Source organism: Blennius ocellaris (genome assembly GCF_963422515.1).
Source record: "Blennius ocellaris genome assembly, chromosome: 11".
Classification (NCBI taxonomy): Eukaryota; Metazoa; Chordata; class Actinopteri; order Blenniiformes; family Blenniidae; genus Blennius; species Blennius ocellaris.
This window is the reverse complement of record NC_137660.1, coordinates 27,098,589-27,112,894: the sequence shown is the minus strand read 5'-3', so window position 1 is coordinate 27,112,894 and position 14,306 is coordinate 27,098,589. Positions and strand designations below refer to the sequence as shown.

Sequence of the window (14,306 nt, the reverse complement as noted above, 5' to 3'; positions counted from 1 at the left end):
TTTATACTAGCAACAACGGCAGTAGCGCTGCCGTACGTAGCTTCCGTGTGTGTTTGTTTGGTAGCGACTGTGTCTATAACATTTTATTATTACACTGTAGAGTTCCAAAGTCTTCTAATATGGGTGTTTTGAAAACAGGGACCCCCGAGCAAACAAGGAAGCTCCTCCGCTTTCACACGGTGAATGAGGAAATATTTCTGATGTAACGGCGCCGTATTATGATGTCATAACTGTGAGATGGAGTGGGGGGGCTAAATCTAAGGGCTGAAACCTTTACCCATTTGCCTTTGCCCTCATTTTGGAGGGGAAGGCGGAAGCGGAGGCGGAGGGCTGAGGGGTAGGCGGAGGGGTACAAAATTGAATTGGGATTGGGCCAAAGTCAGCGGAAGATGAATCACTGAGTCGACACTCGACGGAACAGAAACATCAACTCGGCTTTACAAAGAATGCTTTAAATAAAATAAAATTTTTAAAAAACAGCTGCGGCGTAACACATTTGCCAGTGAAGCACACTCGTGTTCGTCAGCTTAATTATAGCTGCTGTAACATGAAATTTCTGATATAATTACAGACTGTCTGACATCAATTGCTGAAATTTGGCAAAGCAGACTGGGACTGATAAATGTTGGGGGGAAAAAAAGAAGAAGAAGAGATTCAATAAAACCAAAAAAAAACATATGCTACAGAGACTTTGTGTCGAAAATACACTGGAAGAGACGTCAACGTGTTCAATTATTCATAAAAGAAAACATAGCTGACAGCTGGGAGGTTAAATAAAACAGAAAACCCTCACAGTTACATCCTGTATACACACAAACCCCGTCGCCGGAGGTGATTAAATACTTTTGTTTTTGTTTTTTGGGGGGGAAAAAATCTGTTTTGATTATTCATTTATACAAGTAATCCAATCAAAATGAAACAGGATATACAAAACGTCAATGACAAATACTTTATGTCATGTTAAATGTCTGTACTCGCGCTCAAACAACAACAACAACAACAACAACAACTGGGTCCAGTGCATGCTGGGAAAAAAAAAAATCACTGGCTCCCCTCTGGACCCAGGGGAGTCGATCTAGTAACAGATGTGGACTTCAAGCAGAGGTTAGTGGAGGAAAACACAGAGTGAACTGCTGGCGGGGAAAAGTGCTCACTGGCTTGAAATGCGTTCTGTTCTGCTTGAGCTGTGAAGTGGTGAGTGACGGCGCGTCACAGCATCAGGACCACGGTTCGATTCCAAGGCAGCAGGCAGAGGACGTGAGAACTCTGTTAAATCTTATCTTCTAGTCTAATTTTTTTGGGTGTTGAACTACATTTATATCAGACCAGCAGGATTTTGTTTTGAGAAAGTGACAAGAATCTACTTTTTATCTTTATGTAATGAACTTTATTTTTTTTCTGGCAGGATCGCTGTCTCAGGTCCAGCTGGTGTCAAAACGTCCATCTGTCTGGTACTTTGGTTGGTAAATTGTGTTTTATTTATTGTTTTTATGTATTATTCTTGTATTTATTTCTTAATGTATTGTTTTTATAGCTTTGTTGTAAAGCACTTTGGGTACCACTGGGTTATTGTAAAGGGTTATACAAATAAAATTTGATTTGATTGTAAATTAATATCCAATAAAGGGCTCGTTTACGTGTGAAAACGCTAAACCTTTATAGCTTTTTTAAGTGTCTGTTTTTCGTGACAAGAACAGCTCCCAAGGTGGAACTTTTTGAACTCCATTGTCGTGTAAATGGGGGGAAAATGCAACTTTTTGGAAACGCCATTACTGTGCATCGCGGCTGCAGTAAACAGTTTTCCTGCACATGCTCAGTAGACGGACAATAATAACAACATTTTCCTCCCGAGTGTCGCGACTCCCAGTCCACATTCTCCTGTGATTTGGTACTTTTATTTTGATAGTCACCATAATGATAAGCCAAGTTGATCATCTGTCCACTAGCATGTCGGTGTTCTCCCATTGCGTGTTGTTCTCTGTATGCGTGTGTGTGTGTGTGTGTGTGTGTGTGTGTGTGTGTGTGTGTGTGTGTGTGTGTGTGTGTGTGTGTGTGTGTGTGTGTGTGTGTGTGTGTGTGTGTGTGTGTGTGTGTGTGTGTGTGGCTTCATTACAGAAACAAACAAGATCACCGAGAGCTGCTGCCAAAATACTACAGCCTGAAGGTGAAATTGATAAAAGTTTTAACCATTGATATAATAATTAGAATCAATTATATGGTATAGATTGTTGATTAACTTCAGTGACAGTGTGTTACATTTATGTGAGAATACATTTAGAAATGCGAAAAAATAGATCTGACAGCGATTCAAAACGACACTATTCCTCCAATTCTAACAGGAAGAGGACGTACATGAGTACTTAAAGTAATTTCTGTATGTAGAATTAGATATGGTCAAACAACTTTATTCTATACTTATTAAATATCATTAATTGCTTTTGGAAAAGTAATTTATCGATACCTTTTCTTCAGAAAATGTGTCTTAATATAATCGTTTGAACATGTTTGAATGGATTTAATATTACATAGGGGGAAGCTAAATATATATTATCCATGGAGAATTGGCGGGATTTAATAAGTTACACGTCTTCCCCCTCCTTTTCAGAAACCCTACCTGATTATATTGTTCTGCTGTGATTATTCACTGTTTTTCTGGTGGACTGGTGAACACTGGTTTTGAGCATATCCAAGATGAAATCCAAAAATTTTATGAAATACTTGAATTTTTTTGTTAGTATTCAAACTTAGTTAGTAAGCAAACCATGCCTTCTGCAAAATGTTACGCAACTTTGGAAAACATCCATCCAACACTCGGCAGAACCACAGAATCGTACCTTTGAGTAGTTGGGGGGGAGCCGGAGGGTCTGGACCAAACCAACACAGGGAGAACATGTGAAGTCCACATCTCAAATCTCTCTTCCACCTTTCATGTTTATTTATAAACGGCAAATGTTGACCTGCTTCCATTTAAACAACAAAAAACTGCCCTGATTGTCACGATTTTAAAAATACTGCATTCAACCTATTTTTAACTCACTTCACCGAACGATGCAGCCAACGAGGGTTTCAGACTGAAAGAAGCAGCGGCGACTGAAGCTAAAATCAGGATGTGATCAGAGGACGACACGTGATCACACACACACACACACACTCACACACACACTCACCCGGCCCAGGATGACGTTGACCTCCACAGCCAGCAGGAGGCCGTACAGCAGCACCAGCAGGCCCGTGATGCAGTAGCGGAGCTGCCTGGGGCCGATGCCATGCTCCGTGTACTTGGCAAACTTGACCGTCTTCATGATGAAGGCCAGCACCCAGTAGATGAGCAGGGCTGAAGAGATTTAGCGGGGGGGGGGGGGGGGATCAAGAGGCGCGCAGCAAATCACCGGACCAGCCAAGAAAAGAAAAAAAAAACAACAAAAACAAACCGTAAATAAAGCTGAGCGCAGACTTATTGTACATCTGGGCCCAGATTGAATATCGTCAAATCAATACTATCAAATTACTGTTTAACACGTTTTATACGTGTGTTAATTACGGCTCAAGTGATGCATTAATGTGATTTTCTTAAAACAAGAGATTAATGCGATCTACATTCAGCTCAGGTTCTTCCTCCCACACGCGTCGTCTCGCCTTCAGCCCTCCTCAAGATCAACAACCTCAGAAATGTGTGTCAAGGTCAGAACGGATCGACGGCAATAAACCTGCGGAGGTTTTCTGTCGGGGCGGCGTGGAGCCAGCCGAGCAGGTTCATTTGTGAAAAATGATGTAGACGGATAGGAAAATGTTTATTCTTTTGTAGTGAGAGGAAGCATCTCCGCACGGGCGGCAGGAGATTATTCTCCTGTCTGCCTGAAACCCTGAAAGTGGGAGGAGGCTTAGTCGACTCGACGGGAGCAGTGAGAAGTGGATTAGCTTCCGAATTGCACGGGGGGAGTGAAAGAAAAACGGCGTGAGACGGCGGAGGATTGATCATCGGGACGATCCCTGAGAGGTTTGGCTGAGATTATTAAAAATGACAAAAAAACAACAACGTACAATTCACACATTGAAACTCATTTTCCTAATTCCTCTTTCACGCTTCGATATTGCCCCTCAATCGTTTCCCAATCATATCCGACGGGTAGCGAGGCGTTCATCTGTGAATGGCGGCACTGACCCCGTTTCAACCGGCTTTATCGTCACATCACCCCGGTGGAACTTAAAAGAACTGACATCCCCTGTCGGACGTTTGCAGCCGAGAAGGATTATTAAATCCTGTCGCTGTTTTTGACAAATTAAACAGGAGTGATACGTTACCCAGGAGGAGTTTGGGGAAGTTGGACGTCTCGATGTTGTGGTAGTAGATGATGGACGTGACGCCGGCCATGAAGGCCAGAGCTGCAGGCATGTAGAGGTGAAGATGGAGCGACTGGCTGAACCTGCAAACGAAGGTCACCTTGGTTAAGAATTGGAGGGAGACACTTGCGTCTGTGTCCGTTTTGCTTGTTTGTTTTTTTGTTTGCTTGTATGTCTCCAAGTGTGCAAAAAGTGTAAAAAACGTGGGCGCGAGTGAAGGAAACATCAACGACGCTTCTTCGTTTGGTATCGAAGAGGATGACATGAGAGGAGCAACTTCCAACAGGCAACTCCGACACACAAAGGAAGCTTCGTCGCGTATATGTTCAGCGAATTGCAGCTAATTAGCACTGATGCTACCTGGTCTCACTTAAGACTTGGCCTGCACACTACAAAGCAGAGCAACATGATGGTAAAACAAGGAATAAAGCATATATGTACAGTTGCCCTGAAGTGCAAACCACAACAACAAATTGAAAAGCACAACTGGAAATTGAAAAACACAACAGCAAATGAAAAACACAACAACAAATGTGTTTTTTCATTTGTGCTGTGCTTTTCAATTTCCAGTTGTGTTTTTCATTTTGTTGTTGTGTTTTGTGATTTGTTGTTGTGCTTTGCCCTTCAGCACCACCGTATATATGAGAAGATATAAGAAAATATTAAACACGGAGCCTAAAAGGCTCACATACACACACATTAAACGACCGTCTCCAGGTTTTCCATCAGCTGAAGTCAGCAAAAAAGAAAAAAAAAAACTCGAGCGAAGCAGCCGGGAGACAAGAAGCTCTTCTGCAAACACTTCAATAACAATCACTCATCCTTTCCATTCTTGCACAATAAGCGGATAAACAGTCGACCCCGAGTGTCTACCGGGCCTTGTTGCCGACGGCGTCTGACGGCGGCGGGCGAGTCGAGGCTTCAGACGCAGGGAGGAAGAATTCTCCGTCCAGCTGTGGCTCCCCGAGTCGCTTCATGCAATTAACATCTGACATTTACCTCAAAGGTCCGATGGCCCGGAGGAACACCTACAAGACACTCGTTTTTGGATAATTACTTTTTTGTGTGTGTCTGACTTTAAATGTTCACTGGATGGATTTTGTTCAATGAGATTTTTTTGGGGGCTTTTTGGCTCTGGACTGTGACAATTCTCATTTTACACACATGCATCCAGTGCACCAGCTGGACTAACGCTCCTGCCGTTTTACTGACAATAAAGCTGCGTCGTGGTGCTTATCGACTCGTTTTCCTGCTGGCACCGGTGCACAAATACAAACATTTGGCTCCTGGCAGTTTTGCCTATAAAAGCCTGGCTGGTGGTGAAGCTGCAGGGCGACCTGCTGGCGGACCAATAGCCTGAAGGCGCCAGCGGAGCTCCGGGCGGCCATTATTCAATCTCATGCAAAAAAAAAAAATAGGCCTAAAATAAATTAGGGGATATTATTACATGTGCATAGCGACTGGAAAACTTTCATGCACCTTTAGTTTATCATAATATCTGTAATTGTTTTCATTTTTATAAAATAAATACAGATAAAAACTGACAATATGTCATCTGTAACCACAAGAATCTGGAATAAACGTACTCAGCGCATTATAAACTAAGAAATAAATAGGATTTTAAGGGAGGAGCGTTAATTTTTGGCAAAAATTGAGCCAAACTGGATAAAAGCGATTGAATTCAAAAATTAATATTTGGCGAATATGAATGGATAAATATGAGGTGCTCATACTGAATTTCCATATTTTCTTGCACTAAATGGTTGTAAATATGTCAGCGGAAACTCGTGCTATTCTCTCATCTACTTTTACTGGTTTAGATTTATTCAACCAGCAAGAGAGAGAACAAAAAAAGACAAAACCAACCTAATTTTCTAAGAAAGACCAGCATCTTGCTTTGTGCAAAATAAAAGCAGCAACACAGGTGGATAACAACATTTTACAGGATTGCTGGCACATGAGAAGTAGCCACATTTCATTTTTTGTTTGTGATAATTACTATTACTAATCAGTTATTTAGACATGTTGAACAGAAAACAGGCCGGTGAAATTATAGCTCAGCTATAATTATAGCCTGTAATCGGGGAACGTCGCCGGCTTCCATGACAGGTTTCTCATTAAATCCTGACCGGGTCGTTAGCACGCGCAGCGTACCCATCGGAAACGATGCCTTCCGCGATCTCACAGACGAGGATGAAGAGCAGGATGAAGGTGAGGAGCCAGCGCAGGTTGTGCCCAGGAAAGTGAAGCCAGGTGCTGTGGTGGATGTGGACCTTTGAACTCTGGCTTCCCCAACCTTGAACCGAAAGGACAAAGGGAGGAGTGGATTAATAAAAAAAATTAAAAAACATCAAAAGGTTTCAGTGTGTAAAATGTAAAAGGGTTTTTTAGTTTGACGCCGGCGGTCTCTCTTGTTCGTGTGAGTGAATATTTGAGAATAAGGAGCTCCCCAGATTCTTCAAAGCACTTCTTCTGATCTTTAATATCTGAGGGGGACAAACATAAGGCCCGTGGGCCAATCTGGCCCATATTGTCAAAATTTCACTGAAAAACACAGATTTTTCTTTTTAAAAAGCACATTTCTTAAGAGTAACAGACACGAGCGGAGATATTGGTGATATACGGAAAGATTTCATGGATATTTCATCCTATTTTGCACCGGAAATGATGAATAAAATTAGTTTTGTTAAGATTTTCTATGTTTTTGCATAAACATCAACATTGCCATCCTGTATACTCCTGCAACACAACAAAGAAAAACCTTTTAAATTTAAATTTAAAGGTTAAAATAGCACTATTTTACCGGTATGTTAGGCTGCATGAGGCCAATGAACCAAAACGTGTTTGACACCCCTCGTTTAGAGTGAAACAATCAATTCCTGAAAAAAGGGGATCAATACTAACGCAGTTTCATCGGTCATGACTGAAACGTACTGCGTCTATTTATATTAGATATTAAATCCGATAAGCTTAGATTAGAATAGAATAGAACTTTACAGCACTACAAACAGAAAAAAAATAAAACAGAGACAAGCTCATTAGAAACACAGAAGCAAGAAAAGCATATATAGTTATACGAAACATATAAATTCATATGAATGACAAAGGCCTGCCGGAATAAAAATGTTTTTAACTGCTTCATTAAAGTCAACAGATCTCAGCTGAAGGGAAGTGAAGAGCACAGTCCTGCTTTTTAAAATGTTTACTTCCAGTTAAATCAGTAGTTTCTGTCTAGAACTTCGGGATCGCGAGGACTTTTGGTGTCCCCGCTCTGCTCCGGATCACTTCCCTTGCGATACGAAGCCGGAGAGATGGCAGCCTGCCACAGGTAACTTTCAGGATTTTTATTGTCGCTGTAATTACACAGCCTGGGTCTTGGCAGGCAGCGGGGAGCGGCTGATTTAAGGTTGTGTTACCGAGACGACACTCTTCTTTGTCCTCCCTTCGCCTTAAACAGATGATGGGGGTCACCCCGCCAGCGGTAGGACGGCAATAATTACATCATCAAAGGGCAATTTACCTTCACTTTGAGTCACTACTGTACGGGAGGAAATAGATCCTCTCCGCTGATTAAACGACGTTGAACGACTCCTCTCTTTTTGGCACCTCGGTGGGTTTTCTCACCGAGGAGTCTTGGCACAGGCGGACTTGTACTTAATCGCCTCGTCGCTTCGTCACTTCTTCACAGAATCTCGTTCCCTGTCGGTCAGTTCAACTTAAATAATGAGGCGACGGGGAAACGATTGCCCAGTGAAACACAGAGAAACGGGAAACGCCGTCTCTTAAAGCTTCGAACGTAAACACGGTGGGGATTCAAGCTCGTCTTCGTGTGGTTAAAATGAAGAATCCAGGCAGCAGGCCACAAAGCCGTGCAGTGTATATAAATATATATATATAGCCCCTATAACCAGGAGAGGTGTTTTTGAGTGACTCAAGGTGAAAAGACAAATTGCTCACACACCTGAGGTTTGTATTCAGCGGCGAAGCTGTTAGTAGAATCACTTCGGCTCAAGGCGAAGCTATATCTTCTGTGCTTTGTTTCACTTTAATGTCAGATGGTTTCAGTGGCTTGTTTTCACTTTAAAAAAGGAGGGAAAGCCTCCTAATGTGTCACACTGTTATGGAAATTTAATTCTAGATGGACTGCCAAGCAACGGGAAGGGAAAATGTTGTCAACCTCACTAGAAAATACACATGAACGACCAGAATCTGGATCAAATTTATTAACAATGTTAAGGATTTAGATTGAACTGATGAGGGAAACTGTTAGTTTTATTTTTAGCACTGCATTTCAGTTATTTACCCATTAATCTATTTGTTTGTTTTGGAAGTTTGGGAACTGATTCTGCAGTTCGGAGCTTTATTCCCTTCTGAATGTTTTCTCACTATCAATCACTGTTTAATTAATTCTGAATTGCCACTCATTGGATCTTTATATTGCCTGGTGAAAGCAGCAACATTACTCTTTGATTTAAATGACGTGATCTTTCGCTGGAAGGGAACCCACATAAAGTCAGAGACACCGAATCTGCGAGCGTCGTAAATGTAGTTATTTCATTGCCGAGTGTCCAGGCGTTTTATTTTCACTCGTTCAACCACGGTGGACAACAGGAACACAGAGTTAAATCACCTGAGTGGATTGACAATGTGTTCCACTGCTCCTGGGCAACATCTACAGCTCAAGACGAGATTAATTACTAAAATCAAAGTTGCTTTAAAAGGTGCGATTGTGGACACATAGTTAAGGAAGATGAATGAAGAATTTAGTTGTTTTTTTGTTGTTTTTTTTAGTGTGTTCAGTTGGTGGGGAGTGTGTTATTGTGTGCAAGGATTAAAATTCATTCTGACATATCCAGACACACACAGAGACTCAAGGCTGAGACACTTGCAGCTTTTATAAACATTGAATCTGTATTTTAGTCCCAGTTTTTACGTGCCCCCTCAGGAAAAATAAATGCACCCATGCTCTACATGGACACACACACACACACACACACACACACATAAAACATGTATGCATGACTTTAAAAGGCATTACACCGACTTGCTTTCTTCTCCTGGAGATTCAAGCGGGAATCCCGTGGTCACCACAGAAAGTAAACACTTCACGTCCTCCGCTCGCAATATATTCAAATGTACCGTTTAATCTGACCGTGATGAGAAGGCGCCAGCGGCAGATGTGACTAAAGCAGTAACGCGTGTGCAGCGACGCAGAGCCGGTGTGTCACACAGCCGGGCGCCGACACAAATCGAATGGCCGGTAGCCGAGCAAGGCAGAGGCACCGACCTGCCCACTGGCTGAAAAGCTTAACACTCAACTATCGTGCCATGACCCCTGCAGATAATTGTAGAATAGAATGTGGTCAGCGATTTGCATTAACTACATTCGAATGTGCGAATTCCACGTAAAAACTGTACAACAGTTCATTGATCAGAAGCCAAAAACCTGAGAAGGGCAAATAAAGAGCATCGGTCCAGTGCCGACACAACATCCGAATGTGTGGTCGCTGCAGGAAGCTGCCGGGTGAAGAAGGGGGGGGGGGGGTTGAGGAGCCCACCTCCCCGTGACACTCACCGATGAAGAGGATGGGAAAGGTGATGAAGAGGAGGAACACATGCGGCACCACGTTGAGCGCGTCCAGGAAGCAGCCGTTGTTCAGGACGCCCCCGTCCACATTGTAGGCCACCGAGTTGTTCTCGTTCCCGCAGAACGCCAAGGACATGGTGGAGCCGGGACTCTGGTCGCAGGAGAGGGGGGGGAGGTAGAGGAGGAGGAGGAGGTGGAGGAAGAGGAGGAGGAGTAGAAACAGAGGCAGGACACAGAGATTTAAAAGAGGATCCCTTCAGAGCATCTTGGCTTCTGGAAGCTGCGCTGCGTCTCCAGTAGATTCCCAGTAATTCCCCCACACAAAAAAAAGTGACCCCCCCCTCTCTTCCTCCTCCTCCTCTTCCTCCTCCTCCAATCCAGCTCCCAAGGATGGACTCCAGTGAAAGAGAGGAGACGGAGAAAAGGAGGGAGAGAAGAAAAGTCAGAGGCTCCCTCTCCTCTCAGACAGTCCAAAGTGCAGCTTTCCCGTCCATTCCGGTGAGGAACATCTGCATCCCGCTGGTCTGCAGTCCGCAGACATCCTCTAAGGCTGAAGCGTCACTTGCGCACAGGGACGCACAGCTCCACTGGAATACATTCAATATGCTCACACACACACACAAACACACACACACACACACAGAGCTAAAGCACCGACGGCATGCTGCAGTGCTCCTGCTATTCCTGGCGCTTTGCAAAAGGGCTCAAAGTCGACCTTGGAGGACGAGAGCAGAGAGGGCAGAGTGTGCAGGCGAGCTGGAGGAGCAAGAACAGAGACTCTGAAGGTAGGAGGGAGGGAGAGGGAGGGAGGGAAGAAAGGGATGATGAAGACTGAGCAGAGAGAGAGAGAGAGAGGGAGAGAGGGAGAGAGAGAGAGAGACGGGGGGTTTCGGCTGTGGATGAATGGCGCAAACGTCACAACGAAGTACGTGTGAAGCATGAGCAAGCGCTCAGCGTCTCAAATCCCAACGCTGCGTTTTCTGGAATTACATAACTCGACCCCCTTATTGAGTTTACGTTCTAAACTTTAATAGTAATTAAAAAAAAAGGAGTGCAGAGAATGAATAACTGCACACATTCAATGGGATGTGATGAAATATTTAGGAATCCCTGGGATGGATGCATTGTTGCCCCCCCCCCCCCCCCCCCCCCCCCCCCCCCACACACACACACACACACACAGCTGACATGTGCAGAAGGGATCAGCCGAGACCCACAGGAGAGCAGATTTTAATAATCCATCCATCAGAAGGAGGGCAGACAAATGGCCTTACTGGTTAAAGTAATTTATGGTAAATGTAATCCATCCAAATCTGACTTTTACACAATAACAGCAAAGAGACAAGCTTAAATGTAATGAAGATGAAATTAATATTTAAATGCAATTGTTGACTGCCGCGTGCAAAGTCGACTCGTTTCTCATGAGCCATAAAATTAAAAAGAGATTTTAAAAATGCTTTCCAAGTAATTTTTTTAGAAACTGTGGTTCAAAGTGAAAAGGTCATGAAGCATCTGGCTGCCGGTTTGTATTTAAACTTTCATGGTCGTTTCTTCAAAGTCCACGAAAAGAGGCAAAGATCACGAGAAAGAACTGTACAAGTTCTCGTTTTAAAGTTTTCCGCATGCCGTCATTGGCTTGTTATGTATTTCTGAAAGCAGCGAGCATGTTAAATAAAGCTTTCTGGATGTCAGCTGAAGCAGAAATAAAAAACATTTTGATTTGACTGCATCAAACGTGTGAACATTATGTAATGGAACCTGACAATACGGGCTAATTAAAGTCTTCCACTGTCTGTGCGGATGCTGCCACGTGTCTTTGCGAGCTGCAGTCTGATGAGAAGCTCTGCTTTTTACCTGCAAGCATATCAAGTGTTTTCAAAACACCCTTCAAGTTTCAATCAAGACGTCGTGTGGATACCGAGAAAGACTCAGCGGTTATTTGGGAATAAGCTTGAATGGAACAAGGACACCAGGCATAGTTTAAAAAGAAAATTAAACAAAAGAAATGCCAGGTGGTTGGTTGCTTCAACACGAAAAATGAGAAGTTTAAAGCAGCACATCAATCATCCCTTCATATGGGAGGTCAACAATTTATCAGTGGACGTTAAAATCCGAGCTGCAGGATAAGTAAATCAAAGAATACATATTAAGTCATGCATGGTTCACTTTTTCCTCTGTATGTGCACAAAGTATTTTAATCAAGTAGTAGCTTTAAATCAAAGCTGAAAACCCTTTTTTTTTTTTTAGATTGGCTTTTAACTCTGTCTAGGGCAGCGTATTTATTCTGTATGCTCTGTTTTTATGAATTTCTGGAAGGCTTCCAACAACCTGCACTGTCGCACCTCCCACAGTCAGAACCTGTGTTTTATGTATTGTTATTATTATTATTATTCTTGTATTTGTTTCTTAATGTGTTGTTTTTATGGCTTTGTTGTAAAGCACTTTGGGTACCACTGGGTTATTGTAAAGGGCTATACAAATAAAATATGATTGATTGATTGATTACATTCACGATATTATTATTATTATTATTATTATTATTATTATTATTATTCCCTGCAGCCTGAATATACTGGCTGGGCTATTCTATGGAGTGCCTCACTTCAGACATTAACTCCAGCACTTACATTCACTTCATAGCCTGCAGACAGTTCAAACATCACAGTGTGCAAAGAATAAAAAGGGTGGGAGGAAGAGAGAGAGAGAGAAAAGGAGCTACTATATCCCCCAAAGAGAGTAAAGAAGCATGTTAACTCAGGCTGCAGTCTCTCGACCGACAGTCCGTTTAATATCAATGCATTCCTAGAAACCTTCCAATATCGGGATATGGTCCAGAAATAGAGACCGTGTGGCCACAGCTGTGTGGTCATAAAGTCCCTCCATGGAGGCAGAGGCCAACCAAATATAACCGCCTCGTGTGTTGAGTGAGGCGGTGTGATTAACTGGTGTGTTCCAGTGGAGTGACAGTGAGAGGTGAAGCTGTCTGCTACTTCTCTCTCCATTTCCTCCGACAACAAAGGGGGAAAAAAAAAAGATGAATGGGGGGTTGGGGGTCCCTGCTCGAAAAAGAAATGGTCTACATCTAGCTGCCTTTGCCCTGCTGTTAAAAATAAATATATAAATAGCACATCCAGTTTTTTCCACAAGTTGCCATCATATTTTCAGCTCCGGCACCAATTTCGGGAGACAAACGATCCAATTAGAGTACAAAATCGACTGGATGTGACCTAAAACGACTGTAAACAAAAAGGCTGAATGTGCAGCTGTGCCGCAAAAAAAAAACAACAACAAAAAAACAATCGAGGTTATTTATGTGAGCAATATCGAAAATACCTCCGGTTGCCAAGTGGCAGTGTGTAAACCCGGCTCGGTGCATGCTCCTACAGCTGTGCAGGATTACTATCTACGCCGACAGGATCGATCAGTATAGATGACAACCCCCCCCCCCCCACCCTACCCGCCACCCACATCCCCCCACCCATCCACCCATCCACCCGCCCCAGCAGCAGCAGCACTCACCGGTTTGTATCGTGAAATCATTGTTTCTCCTCAGGTTGGTTTCTCTGTCTTCAGGAGAGGACAATCCCCCAGGCTGCAGTCTCTCATGTGTCCCCCTCAGTGCGCCCGGCTCCTCTCTCTCTCTTGTCCCGCTTGCGTTTGACCACCAGACCGCAGGCGGCGGTTTTACGCGCGGCGGCGGCGGCGGAGCTGTCCACGGTGCTGAACCCGGGCGCCTCCGAGGAGGAGGAGGAGGAGGAGGAGGGGGAACAGGAGGAGGAGGAGGAACAGGAGGAGGAGGGAGAGACGCAAGGAAGGCAGGTCTTCTCACCGAGGCCACCTTTGGACCCCGGGGTTGCGGATGCAGCCTGCAACAGGAGCCACGGAAGCCACAAATGCGCGCTGAGACGTTACATAATATAAGAGAGAAGTGGGACGATTCCATCAACGGATGAAGCGTTACATGACTGACTGCACGTTCAGCAGCGAGTTTTTTTTTCATTCTTCTTCTTATTCTAAACCTGACATTCACATCTACTAAAGGCAACTCTTCCATACTGGGTCACAGCATATATATGTTTTTATTGGCGACGGGGGGGCTGATCGTCTCAAAATAAATTATGAACCCACACTTGGGATTCCCTCGTTCTATCGACCTCCAAAAGGAGCAATATTGCCCCCTGTGGACATTTAATAACAGCACTATTTCAGTCATTGCGGTCGACCTAAAAAAAAAAAACACACAAAAAAACAAAAAAAACAAGCCAGATCTATAGAAAATAGAGCAGGAGTGTCAAACTCTTTTCACTTGAGGGGCCACATCAACCTAATCTGACCTCTGGAGGGCCCAACAAGTCAAACATCACATATTAAACTGCAG

The 14,306-nt window shown here is 43.6% G+C and overlaps 1 protein-coding gene across 1 annotated transcript in view; it reads right to left on the bottom strand.

Moving 5' to 3' along the window:
- Positions 1–13,541, bottom strand: part of abcc8 (ATP-binding cassette, sub-family C (CFTR/MRP), member 8) — a 72,702-nt gene extending 59,161 nt beyond the window's left edge. Inside the window, exons 1-5 of the mRNA XM_080505469.1 lie at positions 13,448–13,541; positions 9,917–10,079; positions 6,496–6,637; positions 4,303–4,424; positions 3,168–3,334 (exon numbers count right to left, since the gene is read on the bottom strand). Of these exons, the coding sequence (XP_080361595.1) occupies positions 3,168–3,334; positions 4,303–4,424; positions 6,496–6,637; positions 9,917–10,079; positions 13,448–13,468 (615 nt within the window). The 5' untranslated portion in view covers positions 13,469–13,541. The remainder of the gene's footprint in view (positions 1–3,167; positions 3,335–4,302; positions 4,425–6,495; positions 6,638–9,916; positions 10,080–13,447) is intronic.
- Between the last annotated feature and the right edge of the window lie 765 nt (positions 13,542–14,306).